This window comes from Misgurnus anguillicaudatus, chromosome 5 (assembly GCF_027580225.2).
Source record: "Misgurnus anguillicaudatus chromosome 5, ASM2758022v2, whole genome shotgun sequence".
Classification (NCBI taxonomy): domain Eukaryota; kingdom Metazoa; phylum Chordata; class Actinopteri; order Cypriniformes; family Cobitidae; genus Misgurnus; species Misgurnus anguillicaudatus.
Window position 1 is genome coordinate 2,897,251 of NC_073341.2, and position 18,696 is coordinate 2,915,946.

The 18,696-nt window shown below is 37.9% G+C and overlaps 1 protein-coding gene across 1 annotated transcript; it reads right to left on the minus strand.

Moving 5' to 3' along the window:
* Positions 1-6,854: 6,854 nt before the first annotated feature.
* On the minus strand, positions 6,855-14,687 carry b3galt4 (UDP-Gal:betaGlcNAc beta 1,3-galactosyltransferase, polypeptide 4). Its single transcript, XM_055168986.2, has 3 exons — positions 14,384-14,687; positions 10,250-10,362; positions 6,855-10,149 (listed from the first exon to the last, which is right to left on the minus strand). Exons 2-3 carry the CDS (start codon positions 10,360-10,362, stop codon positions 9,072-9,074), a joined length of 1,191 nt encoding a protein of 396 aa, XP_055024961.2. The 5' UTR covers positions 14,384-14,687; the 3' UTR covers positions 6,855-9,071.
* Between the last annotated feature and the right edge of the window lie 4,009 nt (positions 14,688-18,696).

Consider the following 18,696-nt stretch of genomic DNA (forward strand, 5'->3'; position numbering starts at 1 on the left):
TACATGTGTATCTTTAAAGACTTAATGAAGTGGTTTATGAACATTTTATGAGTTTATGAACAGTATTCTGTTCTGTATATGAACAAAAAAATTGGCACTCTTGGTAAATATGAGCAAAGAAAGCTGTGATAATAAATCTACATTTCTCAATTTGGGTTTAATTTTTAAAATTGATAAAAATACAATATTTTATTAAAGCAATTGAATGTAGAGGGGGAAATTAAATTATGAAAAATTGTACTTTATTACAAACTGGACACAATTATTGGCACTTCTAAATATTTTTTTATGAGTAAAATATCTCTGAAGTATATTCCCATTGATATTTACATTTTCTTAGCACACCATGGTGACTAGAAACATGATGTTGTCCAGTCATGGCTTTACAATGGGTAAACCCAAAGACTTTAGTTCTGATGTTTAGCAAAAGATTGTTAAGCTACTCAAAAGTGGCTTTAAGGAAATAATTAAACCTTAACAACAGCTATTTCCAAAATCAGGGCAACAATGAAGATGTTTAAATTGACTGGAGATGTTACAAATCTGCCTGAAAGAGGAAGTTTGTCTATTTATTGTCTTAATGCTCCACCATCATCACAAGTTGTTTGGGACACACATTAAGAAATCCTCTGCTCTCATGCAAAAACCCTCCAGTATATTAATTTGCCAAACTGGAACTTCAAACAGAGTTCTGTGGCCATATGAAACATCAAAGAGTTTTTTTGGCAGCAGGAACACAATATTCAAAGGTGCTGCATGTCTACATTTAAATATACAGCCGGATGTTTATTGTTGTGAACCTAATTTTACACCAGAGAGGTCCTGGACATCTTATTCAGATACATGGCTTCATGGATTATATCAAATACCAACAGATAAAAAACTCAAAATAATTAACAAATATACACATTAATCTGTGAACTTGATGCAGTTACAAATGTATTTTATGTATTTTACTATCCACGAGAAAATGTCTTGAGATTTGAATATTTGAAATTCAGAATTTAAATACACACACACACACAAACTCAAAGTCACAATAAGTTAGGGATATTGTTATTTACATGAGTTTTCCTATTTGCTCTGAATTTTAATGAAATAAGTAAAAGTCCCTTTTGATATTATTAATAATGAAAGAGGAGAAACACGATTTTCTTTAGTTGAATTTTTTATTACCCCAAAAATGTGGACAATACCAAGGATAGCCACAGGTGTTTCCACCATTTGCTGCAATGACAGCTTGACAGTGACGTCTCCTGGTCCTCACTGGCCTCATGATGTTGTTCTGAGTCAATGCGTTCCACTCATCCTACACACAGTTCTGCCAGGTCACATGGGTTGGGTTACGATCATCCAGTCTCTGCTTCAGCTGGTCCCAGACGTGTTTTTTGGGGTTCAGGTCAGGGACATTGCTGGCCATGAGGTACTCCAACTTCCTGATGTCAAGCTGTGACAATTCTGGCACGATGTGGTGGAGCATTATCATCCATGAACAGAAAGTTGGGGGTGTGTTGGCGGTATTGGGGATGGTGATGGGTTCTATGATGTCTCTGAGGTAAGAACGTGCAGTGACTGAGCCATCTACAATAACCAAATCCGGTGATGCCTGCCCAGACTGTTGCACCTCCTTCACCAAAGCAAACCCTGGGGACCATGTTGACATCAGCTTATCGCTCACCTCGCCTTCTCCATTAATGCTGACGACCATAATTTCTGTGCAAGGTGACCCGACACTCATCAGTGAACAGGGCGGTAGATCACTGCTGCATTGTCCAGGTCACATGGTCTTCTTGTGCCCACTGGAAACTGAGTCACCTGCAACGGTTGTCTGGCATTCCCTAAACCTAAAGCGGTGGAGTCTGTTGCAAATGGTTTGTTTGGAAACCCTAATACCCCTCACATCTCGTAAACGGGCCTGCAGCTGTGTGGCAGTTGCATAACGATGTCTGAGTGCATAGGTACTGGTCATCGCTGCGGGGGGCTCCACTCCTGGGTCTGTCATGAACTCTGCCAGTAGTTCTGTGTCTTGATGCAAGTCTGCTGATGACACTTTCAGACACACACCAAGTTCACGAGCAACATCTGACTGCCTGCTAGTCCATTATAAGTGACGTCGTGTGCTCATGGCTGTTTGTGATGATGAACTTGGAATGACTTACTGACAATACCAGCTTTTTATACTCATAGAATGTTGAAATTGATGCCACATTCAAAAGGGTTGCCTTTTGGTATTTGCCCCAATATGTAAGGCACACTGTACACAGTGAGACCATTACGTGGAAAACACAAAATGAGGTGTGTCTATCACCCCAATACAATTGCTTCCCTAGCCCAAAAATCTCTGAAGTGAAACAAACACATTGTATGTATGACATCCACTGAGTCTCTCTCACAATATCCCTAAATTATTGTGAGTAGTGTATATATATTAAAGTAGTCAATGTGCTCCTTGTATAGCAGTATAGATTTACTGTCCCCTAAATATTACTTAACATACAGCCATTATTTTCAAAATATCTGGCAACAAAAGTGAGTACACCCTAAGTGATAATAGATGTATGCTGTTAAACCATGCAAAGACACATGTCCTATTTATCAACATCATGTTTTATCTTCTTGACAGGACCATACAAATTTGTGTATCTTGTATTAAAGCTGTTCAAATTGTTGCTTTGAGTACACTTCTCTCATACTGACCACTGGATGTTGAACATGATGGCACCTCATGGCAAAGAACTCTGAGGATTTGGGAATTTTCAATTGTTGCTCTCCACAAAGATGACTATAAGTAGATCAGTAACATCTTGAAACTGAGTTACAGTACAGTGGCCAGGGTCATACAGAGGTTTTCCAAGACTGGTTCCACTCGGTTCAGGTCAGGACACACAAAGTTCGATCAAAGAAGTCCTCATGCTGTGCATCAGGTGCAGAAAAACTGGTTTAAAAACAGATGCATGACTGTTGCCAACATTGCTCTCGAGATTGCAGAAGCGGAAGGTCAGATTGTCAGTTCTCAGACCATACGGCGCACACTGCAACAATTTTTTTTTAAAGTAGGACATGTGGCCAAGGGATGTGTGCTCTTGGTGTTTCATATTTTCTTTCATTAATTCATATGAAAGACGTTGTTCTAATATCTTTTAATATTCTTCTTCCGAAGCAAATCAACACCTGTTATACAAAGAAAACAAAGAAAAGTTTACTGATTGGTTAAAGGGCCAAAAATAGGTCATGATGTCATAAGGAGCTCTTATAATAATAATACCACCCCTTAATATGCAACCACAGCACTACCATTTAGTGAAGAGAGAAAAAAAATTGAGTATGAATTGCATCAAACCACCATTATCACAATCAGTGTTTGCAGTTCATCGACTCATTTGTATTTTAAAGGACATACATTTTTGCTCACACCTTCAAAGTGGCAATGCTAACATCTTCGTGCCATGGGCCCTTTAAGCAAAGAAGTATGAATATGTGTCTACTAGAGATGATAGGCTTTAATGCTCACTAACATATGCATATTAAAGTGTTGCTATTTATGTAACTTATATATGTAAGTGTGTGGAAAGTTCATATGAGCATGGGTGCAAAAGAAGAAATAACTTCTTGTCGACGCCTGAGCAGAGCTCTCTTGACAGTTGGCCCAAAATAGTTGGTTAACAGAACAAACAGGAAAGTCAAAGAACAGTGAGAGCTATTGCTTCCTTTAAAAAAAATTATTTACTTCCGAGTGTATGTGCATGAATCTCTTTTTATATATGACTGGAGGTTGATGTATGTTGATATATATACTGTATGTATGCTCGGTTCTTCCACTTACAATTCCTTTCTGAACTAATGGACAGTATGGACGCCACATATTTGGAAATTGTTACATGTGATTTATAAATATCAATAAACTTTAAAAGAAAGTTAGAGCTGAAATAATATATTCTAAATCCTTTGACAAAATCATTTGTCTTCAGAAAATTGAAAGCAAATAAAAATAAACTCATAGGTAAACCATATTAGTCATATATTGTAATGCAGTCTTGCATTGCCTGACACACAGTAAAAGATGTGAGAGAATGAGTGTTTAGGTGTAAGGTTTGGGAGAAGGATCATGGTTTTAGACAGCACTACAAACATCACACACTACACATACATCTGGTTCCTGTGACCTATAAAACAAACGGTGCTATATAGGACCAAAAGTGGTTCTTTGCTCGTAATCATAAAAATCAGACTAAGAATTTGACTATAAAAATACAATCTAAAAACAACAAATATAAGATCTTTACATCATGAATTGTTTTCCTTAACTGTTAGAACTTAGAAGGCTGCATTTTCCATCCAATAATCTCTCAACATTTCTGGAGACGTCATCCCCAGAGCCATAGAGATAGAGTTACGTCAACTCCAATGGATTTTACACTCAAATTTTTTTACAGCAATGTCAGATCATGGAGCAGCTCAAAAGTTCCCATCTTTTGGAATTTGGAAAACTTTTATTTTAATAATGATTGGTTTGTGCTTCATTAGATGAATGTTATGATATGGCAGCAGTGGTTCATGTAGGTTGTCTACAAACCGGAAGGTTGGTAGTTCAATGCCCAGCTCCACTGGACCAAGTGTTGAGGTGTCATTGAGCAAGACACCTAACCCCAGCTGCTCCTGACAAGCTGGATGGCGCCTTGCATGGCTGACACCGCCGTCGGTGTATGAATGTGTGAGTGAATGGGTGAATGTGAGGCAAATTGTGAAGCGCTTTGGATGGTCATAGGTCTGTTGAAAGCGCTATATAAATGCAGTCCATTTACCATTTAACATGATATGCCACCACTTGCATCCACAGTGTTGTCTTTCCAGCCAACACAAACATGTGTTACTGCTCCTGTATGACCTGGAAAACTTAGTGACATGACCATACAGTTTGCCTGTGAGCATGACATGTGCAACTCCAAAGAAAAAAAATCAAAAACCTTTGTCAACACACTCAAATTGAACGCACTGCATCCTTTGCAGGGTTCTGATTCCTGGAAGGAGAATCTGCAGTTCTTTCAAGGTCTTTGATTGTGTCATTACTCCATTTTATCCCTTTTTGTGACAAGTCTGCCTAATGCCTTAATTTAGTCTTTTGAAAAAGTTTTCTTTAAATATCATAGATGAATTTTCCTTATTTTTTTGTGCTGCCTTTGTTCTTATTGCCTTTTTTTTTGTTTGTTTGTTTAACAGATCCAGTTGACTGGCTGTTGGCTTGCTGACTGGCCGGTGGCTCACTGGGTATTGCTTTCTGTCCCTGTTTGACCTCAACAGCAATGTCCTCTCTTTCTTCACTGTCACTTTCCTTTATCCCATAATGTTTCTGTCCTCAATCATTGGTATATGCAAAAGACATGGTCCCTCTCATTTTTTATTTGAAAATAATATTTCACCTTAAAATAATTAATGTTACAGTTATTAAGGAGTCTTTTCCCAGACACGGTATATCCCAGTCCCAGACTAAAATGCATGTTTGAGTTTAGCTCGATTTAAAAACATCTTGCACTGATCTATCTTAACATACATCAGTGCCATTGTTTTGTTTCAAAATGCACACGAGTAAGGTTTATTTTTAAGGTATGTTTGTAAAAACTACTTAAATGTCCTATAATAACTAAGGCGTAGTCCTGGATTAATCTAAACCCTGTCTGGGAAACTGCCCCTAAGAATTAATACTTATTATACTCATGTCACCTGTAGCACTATAACTGTGATCATTAGCTATATGCTCTGTGTTGGTGCAGGGGTGCTCCTCTTACCATTTTTGGTCTTGATAAACTGATCTGCCTCAAAATGTGCCTGCAGAGTGAACCAAGTTTATTTCCTACTCACAACCCCTTTTTGTCAACCCACATAATGTGCATATCCCTCCCTAGGTTTTGTAAACCTTTCCTTTATTTACAATAAACCTAACATTAAACTTCCTAATGGTGTAGTCTTTGTGGAAAAGAGAAAATACACTTGAGTATGATAACCTCACAGATATTTTGTTGTTGTAATGTTCCATTTAGGTTGCTCCTCCTGACCTGAACCTACCATCCTTTCAGTAAACCAAACAAACACTCCTTTCTCTAAATGGTTGTAGCATCCCCATGCAGCACAGCAAACCATGGTGAAGACTATAAAAGGAAAATATGAAGAAAAGGACACATACAAAATGTTTGAAATACAAATGTTTATTATTAAAGGACAAGTTCGGTATTTTACACTTAAACCATGTTTTCAGATTGTTTATGGTGAAATGACTGAAATTTGGACATATGATGCTGGCCTGAGAATTTTCGGTTTCCCCCCAACTTCACAATGGCTGCATAGGTGCACTGGAACAATCCTTCTTAAAATGCATTAAACTTTTGTTTACAAAGACGTGAAACTCATAGAGTGGTCAGGGGTGTTCACTGATATGCTCACACAAAAATCGCTGAAAAAGATGCTTTCCAACAGGTGGTTTACCATTCGTTGTAAACTTGTGGACCTATTTTTCCAAACGCCTCACACCCGTATATTCTTCTGTTGAGACCTTGAATAATAGCCACTCCAGCCCAGTTGGTGGCGATAATCCACCTTTGCCAATTGCAAGAATACAAACAAAGTAATACTGTACCCAAGTCAAAAATTAGTTTGTCATTGTTGCTTTAAGAGAGATTAGAAGAGATTAGTTGTGGGAGTTTGTTCCCTATACCAGCATTGACAATGCCTGTATAGAAAGTTTAGTCAAGTCACATTTATTAACAATGTTTTATTGCTTCAAAGTGAAGAAAGAAATAGAACCATACACAACAATAGTCAATTCATGAGGTCATAAATGCATGAATAAGCTTTTTGGCATCTGAAACAGAAAGCATGTGCCTTTTTATTTTCTAAGATGGAAGAATGCTGTGCGACATACACTGGAAATATGACTATCAAATGACATATTGCTATCTAACATTACAGCCAGGTTACTAACTGTGGAAGACAAAACAACAGTGCAACCATCTCAAGAAATATTGTATTACACCATTTAAGTCTATTTGGGGCGGTTTCCCGGACCAGGATTAGCTTAATCCAGGACTAGGCCTTAGTTTAATTAGGAAATATAACTAGTTTTAACAAACATGCCTTACTAAAAACATTACCTGTGTGCATTTTGAGGTAAAACAAAGGGCACTGATGTATTTTAAGATATATAAGTGCAAGTTGTTTTCAGTTTGGAGAGCTCTTAAAAGTGTTTAAGTCTAGGACTAGACTAATCCCTGTCCGGGAAACCGCCCCTTTAAGTCTTACAGAATATGATCAGAACTTAATCAAAGTTTGGATGACCAACCATTTCTTTCTGCTTAATAATAATATTAAAAATAATAACCGCATATCATCAGCCTAACAATGACAACCAATGTTATGTTTCATAATATAAATAAATAAAAATGTCTCCTAGAAAAAAACACGTATAGTTATAAGCAGGGGCGGGTCTAGATAATTTTTCATGGTGGGGTCAGGCTGGGGCACATATTCAGAGAGGGGTTGCACATTTAAATACATGTAAACAGTGAACTAGTGTAACTAACCCTACATTGGAGGTAATAATACTGTATATTATTAACAAAATATTATTCTGTGTGAAAAGGAATTCAAAATAATTAACTTGAAAAGGGTTATGAAATAAATAACTGGACAGTAGAAGCACATGACCTGTGGTAAATGCAAGCAAGCAAGCATTCTTTCCATCATACATGTTAGGGGTGTCCTCGACTAAGGATTTACATGTTCAAATCAGAATTGTAGAATCTTTCTATAGTCGAATCATCTATGTGTGTGTGCATGGGTTGGGAGGGGGCCAGACCAGGTAGTCAACAAATGGTTAACTTTTATTTTCTTTCACAAGCAGCACACAGAAACAATTTTCTGATAAAGTTATCAAGTGACGATGCATTTTTATCTTTTATAAGTTAAAATGAAAGGCAATGTGTATAAACATTCGTTAAATGATTCCTCATAAAATTTTAAAGCCACGATCTACAGAACATCACAACCCCGGCCACCCCTCTGGCCCCGCCCCTGGTTATAAGAAGATGGGGCCTAGAACTGATCCCTGTGGTACACCGTATTTATCCTGAGATTTAAATGAATCAAATTATTAGAGATTCTGATCTCATTGCTCAACACCAGGGTCTGATGTCACTGATGCCTCCTGTATTTATGATCCAACATCTAGTGGACAGACATCACAGAAGAATGGGACAAATTGATGCTTTTTGTTATGAATTTGAAATTAAGTGTTTACAGAGGCATTGAAATCGGCCGTCTCATAGTCTGTGTTCCAATTCATCCCAAATCCCTTGAGACAATAAAACATTTAAAGGACCATGTGTCTCATTTTGACACAGAAAACAGCAAACCCATACGACTTCTATTGGATGCCATCTTCTTTTTGTATAAAAGTATAATTGTGTATTGTTACTTAGCTGTGTATTTATATCTATTATTTTAAAGTTTCTAGAAGGCATTGAGGGAAATGCTCAATCTATTAAAGCAGTGATGTCAGTCCGGATAAATAATGTGGATGGCGACAATGGCGCTCTCTCTCCATCTCTTCTTTGTTCTCACGCCTGCCGCTCAGTGACACATTTTTTTTGACAAATGACACAAATTAAAGACAATATGCCATACCATATTTCACAAGAATAAATATTGTTATTATTTTATGTTTATAGTTTCTGGTATGAACTACTGTATGCATATTACAGGTACCTACAGTATGCATTACTTAAATGTGTTGCTACATGTAGCTGCTGGAAGAGGACAAACGTGAAATACGCTTGGGCTCATATAACGCTTGGGCATGATGTTTTTTTAAGTAGTTCAGTGGACACTTACGAAAGGCACACGCTGACTATAGCAAAAAGTGAAAACTTCAAGTACCATACAATAAAAAATTGCAGTGCATAGTGTGTCTTTGTAAACAAAAGACTATTATTAATTTGTGCTTTTTCAACTCTATTAAACTGGAGTGCATTATAATTTTTAAAAAATCTACACAACATTACGCATTCCTATTAGAACTTAGATCATATGCTCATCTTTCGCAACAGTGTCCCAAAAAGCACTCTCATTTTACAAACGCTAAGTGAGGTCCGCACACCCAACCATGAACACAGGGGTGTGGAGTGCACCTCTGTCCAGTAGCGTAACATGTTGCCCGGACTGGTATGGTGAACAGACACCATAGTTTGGTAGCAACAACGGCCGTATGGCACAGCTGGTCCTCCAGAGAAGAATGGGGAGTGGGTAGGTGTAATGCCTGCTCTGTATGCACATATACCCATAAACACATCCTCTGGAATCAAAGGTTTGGTCAAGGACATAGTGACAGCTGCTAGCGACAGCTTCAGCACTGCAGGGCGAGATAGCACATATGCCGTCCCGCTACAGTAATCTGGCAAAACCGTGCCGCTAAACGCAGACTCTGGCATAAAGTGCCTGCTGTCTGGATTGCGGTCCGGTGCTACCTGCATGTGCACACGGCCTAGATAAAGGTTTGCGTGTTCATCCTTTGTCATGAGATCAAGATACTGTAGCAATGCACTTGGGTTAAACAAAACATCGTCATCAACTTTAGCCAGGAAGCGAGCCTGCGGGCAAAAACTACGTGCCCAACCCAGCATGTTGAGACTTTTTAGGGTCAAGTTTCCATAGGAGTCGATAAAGCGACCCTGTATCAGGTCTCCACGCTCATTTGACTCTTCAATCAATTCCTTGCCAAGAACTGGGTCAGATGGCTGACCTAACATGAAGAGGGTCATGACTCGATGACCTCTGACTTGTACTTCCCCACCCCACGTGTCACGGATGGCTTGGCGAGCCTTTCTGTTGGCAGGGGCACTCGCCACCAAAATGATGAGGTAAGGTTTGGCTCGTTGGCAGACGCGTGAGCTCGGCATGAGAAGGTACTCTTCCGAACGACTGGGCGGGATACTCTGTGGAAGAACCAATCCTTGAGGACCCTCTGCTCTGCTCATGTACAAATATGTCGCCCATGATTCCAAGTCATCAATGAAGAGGAAAACAAGCAGGAAGACCCACAAGGCTATCATGAGGAAATAATGGGTGAATCCAACCTGCTTCCCCAAACGTCCCTTACAGACCCTAAAACGATACCCCAACATTTATACAGATCACAGAAAAAAGTTATTTACTCCTGCTTTCTTAAGTTATTATTAAATCAAGGGGTGAGACTAGGACTAACCCTGTCTGGGAAACTGCCCCCAAATGTTTAAAATTAGATCCTGTTTGGTTCATCGAAGAGACAAAAAGAGCATTGGACGTCTCCAATCTGGTTTTCCCTCTCTGGCCTGACATCTGCAAGAAGAAATAAAAATAAGTAAGATGAGGATTCAAGACATGTGGTGGAGCGAAAAGTACAATATTATAAATCAGAATGTAGTGAAAAGAAGTTACTTGAGTAGAGAGTAAAAATACTTTACACCTCTGCTGATTGAGAAATTATTTTACAGTTTTTACCAATTGCTTACAAACGTTTTCAAAACTCTACCCACACAATTCTCAAAACTGCACACACAAAATGCAAAGTAGCTCACATCTTCTTCAAAATGCAACACTGCATTCAAAATGACACAAATACATGTCAGAATGAAGCATTTGCATCAAATGGCAAACACTTCTTTCATAATAATACATTTTTGGATATACCATGTAAACACTTCTTTTCTAAATCTAAAGCTTTTTGGTCTTTCATATGCTTATATCTACATTTCAATACAATGTTCTACAGTGAAAGTAATCTGTTGAGAGGAGTAACAAGTACACCGGAAATGCCAATGCAATATTTATTAGTCCAAACATTACTGTTGTATACATTCGCATACAACAAAACTATGAACATGTAAACCAAAAGTATATTCTTTACAGTAGAATACAGTAAATTGTGTGTGGGGTCCCGGTCCAGGAATTGGCAGGGGGATGGGGTGCAGATTGCCAAAACAGGTAATCTGACCTTTGACCTATTTATAGGTCTATACTACTGTAAAGTAAAGCAGTGATTGGTAAGTGATCAATTAGTGTTTGCACATGTGAGGAGTGTGTCTATCCCTGCGTTCCAGTTCGTTTTTTTATGAACTTCCCTCGCTAACTTCCCTCAGTCTCGTTCACTCGGATGTACGTCATTGCTTACGTTGTACGAGTGCCCACTACTGCTAGAACACTTGAAGTGGGTTCAAATGGATCGCCCTCAGCCCTTGATCACATGGAAAGTTGAGACCTCCCCCTCCATGTGCAAAGCGCGAGTTGCTGAAGTGACGTCACAATCGTGTTGAATTGTGGGATATGAAGCTGCATGAAGTGTACACATGAAGAAGAATCGCTCCCTCTGTCAAAATCGAGGGAACTAGGGTCTGTCCATACAAACTTCCCTTGTCCACTTGACGAAGTGGAACGCACTTCAAAATGGCGACAGGGATTCCCCCGAGGGGAAGTGCGCGAATGTGTGTCTAAAACTGGAGTGGAACGCACCCTATGTGACCTGGTGAATAAGTGTAGCATTGTGTTTGGAAAAGGAAAGCAAGTTACTTCCTCATAGATCTTTGTGTTTTAGGTAGAGAATTGTGTGTAGTGTTTTGAAAAAATGTTTTATGCAATTGAAAACTGAGTCAAAGGCTGAGAAAAAGCTTATGGTTTTGAAGATTTGGCATGTAGTTTTGCACTTTGAGTGAGAGGTTTCAAAAATTGTGTGAAATGAAAAGATTTTGTGTGTACGCAATCGTAAAAAACTGTAATCAATCCTGTTCCCAAGGGCACCAATCATGTAAATCACCTTTTTACAGCATGTTTGAACAGGGGGCATTGTGGCCTAATGGTTAGAGAGTTTGGCTCGTAACCCGAGAGTTACCAGTTCAAGTCTCACGGCCGGAGGGTTGCAACTGTGGTGTCCTTTAGCAAGGCACCTTACCCTAATTGCTCCCCGGGCACTGAGCTAGCTGCCCACTGCTCTGTTAATAAGTTTTTATACGCTGTCGAGCCGTAAAACTCAGCCTTTAATGCCGCTTTTCCATTGCACAGTACCCCACGGTTTAGTTTAGTTTGGGTCGGGTCAGCTCACCTCACTTTGGCATGGTTTGCTTTTCCATCGAGTTTGGTATCACTTCGCAGTGGGAGGGATTATGGGCGTGTCGTTATATTTGCGCTGCATACTGCTGTGACATCATACAAGTGAGAGCGTCCTTATACATTCCCATACATTTATTTATTTCTCAGTCCGCCACAAAATTAAAATTGGCCACCACCACAAATAGATGTTTGCACATCGCGTTTATCACTAACGTTACCTCAGTCTCACATGACAGTTTCTGTTCAAACACCCGTGGCGCCAGTCGACGGCGCTCCACTGAGCCTCATTGAAGTTGCATTTAAGCATATAATGCTGACGTGATCGTTGCGAATGTTTCGCCACAAACTACAAGTGGAAAAAAAACTGTTATGGTGTCCCTGATTCTCAACCTGTGGATGTTTTTCATCGCTAAAAGGGAGTTTGGGAACTTATAGCAGAGCACAGATGACAACATGTTTGCTCGAGACAGCGCAAGCTAGCACAGGTAAAGCTAGCACAGGTAAAGCACAGGTCGACGCTGTAGTGACGATTTTCTCGGACCAATCAGTTATCTACTGTGTTTTCGCGTCACGTTTGGTATCAGCTCGGGTCGCTTGGAACCCCAACGGAGGTGGTACGAAAAAAGTATCGGGTACAACGTACTGCACCCAATGGAAAAGCTCCCAAAAGTAAGCTGACCCGACCCAAACTAAACCAAACCGTGGGGTACTATGCAATGGAAAAGCGCCATAAGGAGTAAAAAGTGGATGGGCGACTATGTTTCCCTCCTGTGGGCGCAAGTTCTATTAATAGTAGTACTATGAAAAGTTGCCTGTTTCCACTTTTGTGTCTTTAAACGCTCGTTTTTTTGGGGGTCGACATCTTATAAAAACTTATTTCTGGGTTCTTTGGCTTTCGCAATACAAAGTCAATGGAGACGCATGGATTGTTTCCCCCCCGGTGGGTGTGGTTTTCAGGTTATGACGCGCTGCGCTCTGTCTCTATGGATTAAATGCAGAGGTCACATTTAAAGTGCGTTTCATACAATGTCATTTTAACTTCCTTTTTCACTTTCAATGAAAAATCCACCCACTCATCTTTTAATCCCCATTAAACCAAAGCAGTCGTATTATACATGCCGCGTTGATTCTCTTGTTAATGTGATGTCACACTGATAAAGCTGTATACTGTGTGTGTGTGTGTGTATATATATCATAAGTATTGGGATAATAAAGGCAAAATTGCATAGTTTGCTGTAGAGTCAAAAAAATTCTAAACTTTAAAGGGTGAATATGTGTGTCACATAAATTTGTCATCTGTTTTAACACAATTTACCAACTCAAAGGAACAAGACGTAACTGAAAGCATACGCATACACATTAAATTTACTGCAGCTAAAATAAAACAAGAGAAAAATCTATAGCCAGCTACAGGACATAATGAAATATGAGACGGAAAGAAACAGTGAAGTGTCTTTGTGTCAGTTAGATATCTGACAATGATAATGTAATCCTCTTCCGTAGAATAAAGATCCTTCTTGTTGAAATACAATATAGACCAACACAATAATTCTAATGGATTTAATGGTTATAATAGAAATTTAATGGGTTTTAAAGAAAATGATCTTGTGTGTTGTGTTCAGATGTAGCCTAATCTGGTGAATGTGAAGCAATAAAACACGATCAAATCCTACTGCAATAAACACAAAACACACTGTGTGGTTTTCTAATGGTAAACAGCTGATGGTTCGCAAACCAGTAGAGAAGCCATAAATCAAAAAGTCAAAGACATTATTAATATTTTCTGTGATCCCATAAGGGCGGCGTCTTACGGCTGCTGTGACTCTGGACGCTGCTGAAATCCCTACCGCGCGCGACAGAGCACCACTCACATAGTTTAACATTAAATAACATCAGATTTGTCCCAATCGTTAACGAATAACCTAGGCTGCTATCATTAGCTGAAAATTACTATTTGCTATTGTGCTCGACTGCTAGACAACAGATACAACAAAACAGTGATTTGTAACGGATTGACTAATGTGATACAGCCTATTCAAAGATTAATGTCACAGATATTACAAAATAATGTTAAATCTTTCCTCTGAATGTAGCCTCTGTCTGACCAAATCCATAAAAATGACAGTGATGGTCCATTGTTTTTTTTAGCAGAGCTCGCTTGACCACTGACCATTTGAATACGTTACACAATAATAACACACTCACATTCACGTCTCTTCATATCATATCGTTTTATGATTAAGAGTACAATCATTACCTTCACACGTCCTCTTGAGTAAAATCCATCAAGTCATCACAAAGACAATAAATTAACGATTATCTCCAGGCCTTTCTCGATGTACGTTTTACCATAACGGCTTTCAGACAGATTTAATAAAAATAATGGAGTCGGCGGCAATTTAATGCAGATCACTTCAGCTTTGTAAAATGATGCTAATGTGATCAACTGATGTGCTGATAGTTGATAGTTTTTCGTGTGTCACGATCCTATGATGATGACATCTTTATGTTTGCATCCACTGCACAGTAATGCGAGTTATAAACGAGAACAATTACACGATGCTTCCAACAGGCGGCGACAATATCAAATAAAAATACAGAGGGGGAAAACAGTTATTTTGTTCAATCTTATTTGTAATGTTGTTACAAAATATTTACAGAAATATAACACATAAAATAATTTATAATAGTTTATAAAACATAAGGAATATTACTTTTTTACATGCCAAACTGTAGGCTGGAGAGTTAAACTCTTTTGTCAAACATAATGTATGTGCTACTGTAACTTGATATAGAAAATATACTTCTATAATGTATACGTCTATTATTTCAACCAAATAACAAAGCAATAATCTATAATGGTATGTCCTTTATTGTAAATAAAATAACGTAAACAAGGTCAATACAGTATATGTAAATTTGCAGAAACTACACCATTGTTGTTTGATGTGTGGCAATGATGCAGAGAGCTTCAGTGGTGCAGATTGTGATTATTGCAGACTTTCAAATCTCTCTGGTTCGCAGAGACTACAGCCGGTCAGATTACAGAGAATCTGGCCAAATTGAAACTTGTCTGTCTCTTTGGACATAGGGACAAAATATGATATTAGCATAGAAACAAATATATGTGTCACTTATCACTGATACAGGATACAGGGCTCCAGACTGCCAACAAATGGTGGCATTTTGCAACCAAAATTTGAGAGTGTGCCACTGAATTTTACATCCAGTAACACATGTGCGACCAGTAAATTTGACCTTTTTTTGTGATGTGACGCTGAATTTTAAACAGCACATTGTACTTTCTGCAACTATCATTAAAGTATTTATTAGTAATACAGTGGAAATTAGTGGAAATCTGAATATTTGGTTAGCATGTTGATTTACGGTGTGTGCCCCTAAATTTTCTGCTTGCGCCCCTAAAATTTTCAGTTAGGAACCACTGTGCTGCTAGTGAAAAAAGTTAGTCTGAAGCCCTGGGATATATGAAACATTGAAGGAAGGATCAGTAACCGTGGACCTCATTTCTGAAGGAAAAAATTCAATATGCAAACACATGATCTATGTTACCTGTTGGTATGCTGTTAAGGCCACTGTCAGTGAGAAATGTAAATACATTTTTTATATTACTGTCCCTGTAATATCTTGAAAACATAGCCCAAAGTTACCCAATATTATAAAAGGAATAGAAGGTATTCCTATATTTCCAAACTTACAGGCAGACAATTTCATTGCATGTTTTTCATTATTACATATCAGTCAGACACATAGCCTACTTTGAAATCCTTACTATAATAAGATCTGTTAAAATGTTCACTGCTATTGTCAGGGATAAATGAAAGAGTCTATCTTACACACATTTCTTATCTTCACATGAGCAATGAACATGCTATTGGCAACAAGCTGTTACTGTATTAAGTTAAACTTTTATGAGAAAAATATTGAAATGCTTATTTGAAATACATCTTAACTGTCACAGTCTTGCCTGAGTTTGTTGTTGTAGTTTTCTCCTCATGTTTAATTAAAGAGTTAATAATCTTGGTCATATCCTCACCTATTCCTCATTTGTTTGCTTACTAGGACTTAAGGGGCGGAGTGGCAATCAGGAGAGTCGGGACTTTTCCCGGTGGGCCGGTAGTGTTTTGAGGCCGTGAGGGCCGGTCTGGCAATAGTTATACACTGCAAAAAATGACTTTCTTACTTAGTATTTTTGTCTTGTTTTCAGTAGAAATATCTAAAAATTCTTAAATCAAGATGTATTTTCTTGATGAGCAAAATGACCTAAGAAAATAATACTAGTTTTTAGACAAAAAATATACAATTTAAGTGAATTTGTGCTTAAAAAAAAGCAAAAATAAATGCCAATGGGGTGAGAAAATTTTACTTGAATTAAGTGTTTAAGAAAAAAGGAATCTTATTTCACAATTTTTTTTCTCACCCCATTGGCAGATAATTTAGCTTGTTTTAAGGACAATTTCACTTAAATTGTATATTAATTGCCTTAAAACTAGACTTATTTACTTAGGTCATTTTGCTCATCAAGAAAAAGCATCTTAATTTAAGAATTTTTAGATATTTCTACTGAAAACAAGACAAAAATACTAAGTGAGAAAGTCATTTTTTGCAGTGTATATAACATTGCGAATTTGCGAGTTAAATAGCAACCCCCTCTGGCAGCCTGATGTGCGGCCGCTTCCCGCTGGTCAAACTGTGCAGCCTCTCTGCTTAACACAGTATATAAAAGTGTTTAACCCGTTCAGCAGGTCCAACCATGTCAAAACTATAGGGGGGTCAGTGAGCGGGTCACCCCAAATGACATAGCCAGTCGGACTTTAATGTAAAAAGCCGCCCAACGCCTGTTTATTGCAGTCGCCTACGTATGCGGTCGGATACGTCAAGCGGATTGACTTGATAGACTGGATTAAGCATGATAAATCTCTAGCCTGGTGATCAGGACATGCATGGAGCAAATCAGCAGATTTGCAACTCCACATATAGGCCTATCATAAATAAAATTTAGCAGGGTAACTTTGCACCACACATATATTTCCTACTATGTGATTTCCATATTATAGACGAGAGTATTCAAAACTTATTTTCAAAGGAATTGTATTCTTACAGTTATTGAATATTAGACGAGAGAATTCATATAACAGCAATGAACACTATATGGGAAAAAATATCCACACATAACTTAACATAACAGCATAATGAAACGAATAAACAGACAAGGAAGCCGGATTGACATGTAAATTGTATTATTATTACCGGAAAAACAGCAATATTACTGAAATAAACTCTGAGGTAAATGCGCCAAACATGTTAACCACACTAACAAGTCTAAATAAGCATTAAAATTGGAAAAAACATTATTCTCTCTATCTCTCAAAACTTTATATGACAAAAAGTATATTTAAAGGAAATATTCTTACAGTTATTATAAGATACAAATTATTCCATTTATTACTATTTCATGTTTATGAGCACATTCGTCTCTGGCCTCCCTCTGTTATGTAAAAGCTGATTGACAGGTGCGCATCTTTCATTTGTACTCCCTAAGGAAAATTATCCATGATTTTATTATTTTCTTCTTTTTCTTATTTTTTTTTTGGCAGATTGATTATGTTTGTATTACCCTAGTTTTACTACCAATACAAGACCTTAGTAATTTTTTTACGAGGGAGGGTCTAAATTTCCCGGTAGATTTTTTGGTCCCACTCCGCCACTGCTTTATACTCTTGTTCTGTTTCCATATTAGTCCTAGTTTTTTACCATTATGTTTAGGCTAATTATGTTGGCTATTGTATTCTTCTGTTTATGTGTTTGAGTTTCTTAGTAAAACTGAGTTAAATTTTCATCTTTGTTTTTCCTTGCCTGTCACCACACCACCACAACTGTGACATTAACCCATAAATGCCATTACTTCTGATTCTTTGCTTTATAACTGCAAAAATTATAATATACAATACTTTGTAGAGCCACGTTTGCTGCAAATACAGCAAAACGTTTTTGTGTCTGTCATTATCATCATTCAATATCTAACTATTGGGATTTTTGTATGAAAAGAAAATGTTTAAATCACTACAGTGGTAAGTTTCAGCAGTAGCCTAAGTTTGGGTCCTTCTGGAAGCTCCATTTCAGTATCAAACCTCTGGCAGACTGACACAGGCACTCAAGAATTTACCTTTATTATAGCATTTCCCATAATGGACCATTTTAGTTTCACCAGACCAGAAATACTTCTTCAATATGTTTGTCATGCTGGGTTTCAATGGTTACATTGAGTTACTTACAAAATTTAAATGCATACACTGTTTAAATATTGCTTTAAGCTTCAAAAACCCTAAGGTCAAACATGAGCAGTTTTCTATTCACTTTCAATGAGGCTGGCAAATTTGGCAACCCTTTTCCAAAAACCCTAATTTTCTACTAAATTGCCATCTTTGTATTATGCTCAAGATCTAGAATTGTTTAAATCTTAACCCTGTCAAATTTTACATTAATTACTTGCAACTTAAATCACATTCGAAAACACATACACTCTTTAAAAGTGTGTTTTATTATATCTAG

What these genes read in the sequence shown, in the direction of transcription:
- b3galt4 (XM_055168986.2), bottom strand. Translation starts at nt 10,362, where the DNA reads ATGTCAGGCCAGAGAGGGAAAACCAGATTGGAGACGTCCAATGCTCTT. An exon ending in GGGGCAGTTTCCCAGACAGG is followed by an intron (nt 10,150 to 10,249) that starts GTTAGTCCTAGT and finishes GTATCGTTTTAG; the next exon opens with GGTCTGTAAGGGACGTTTGG.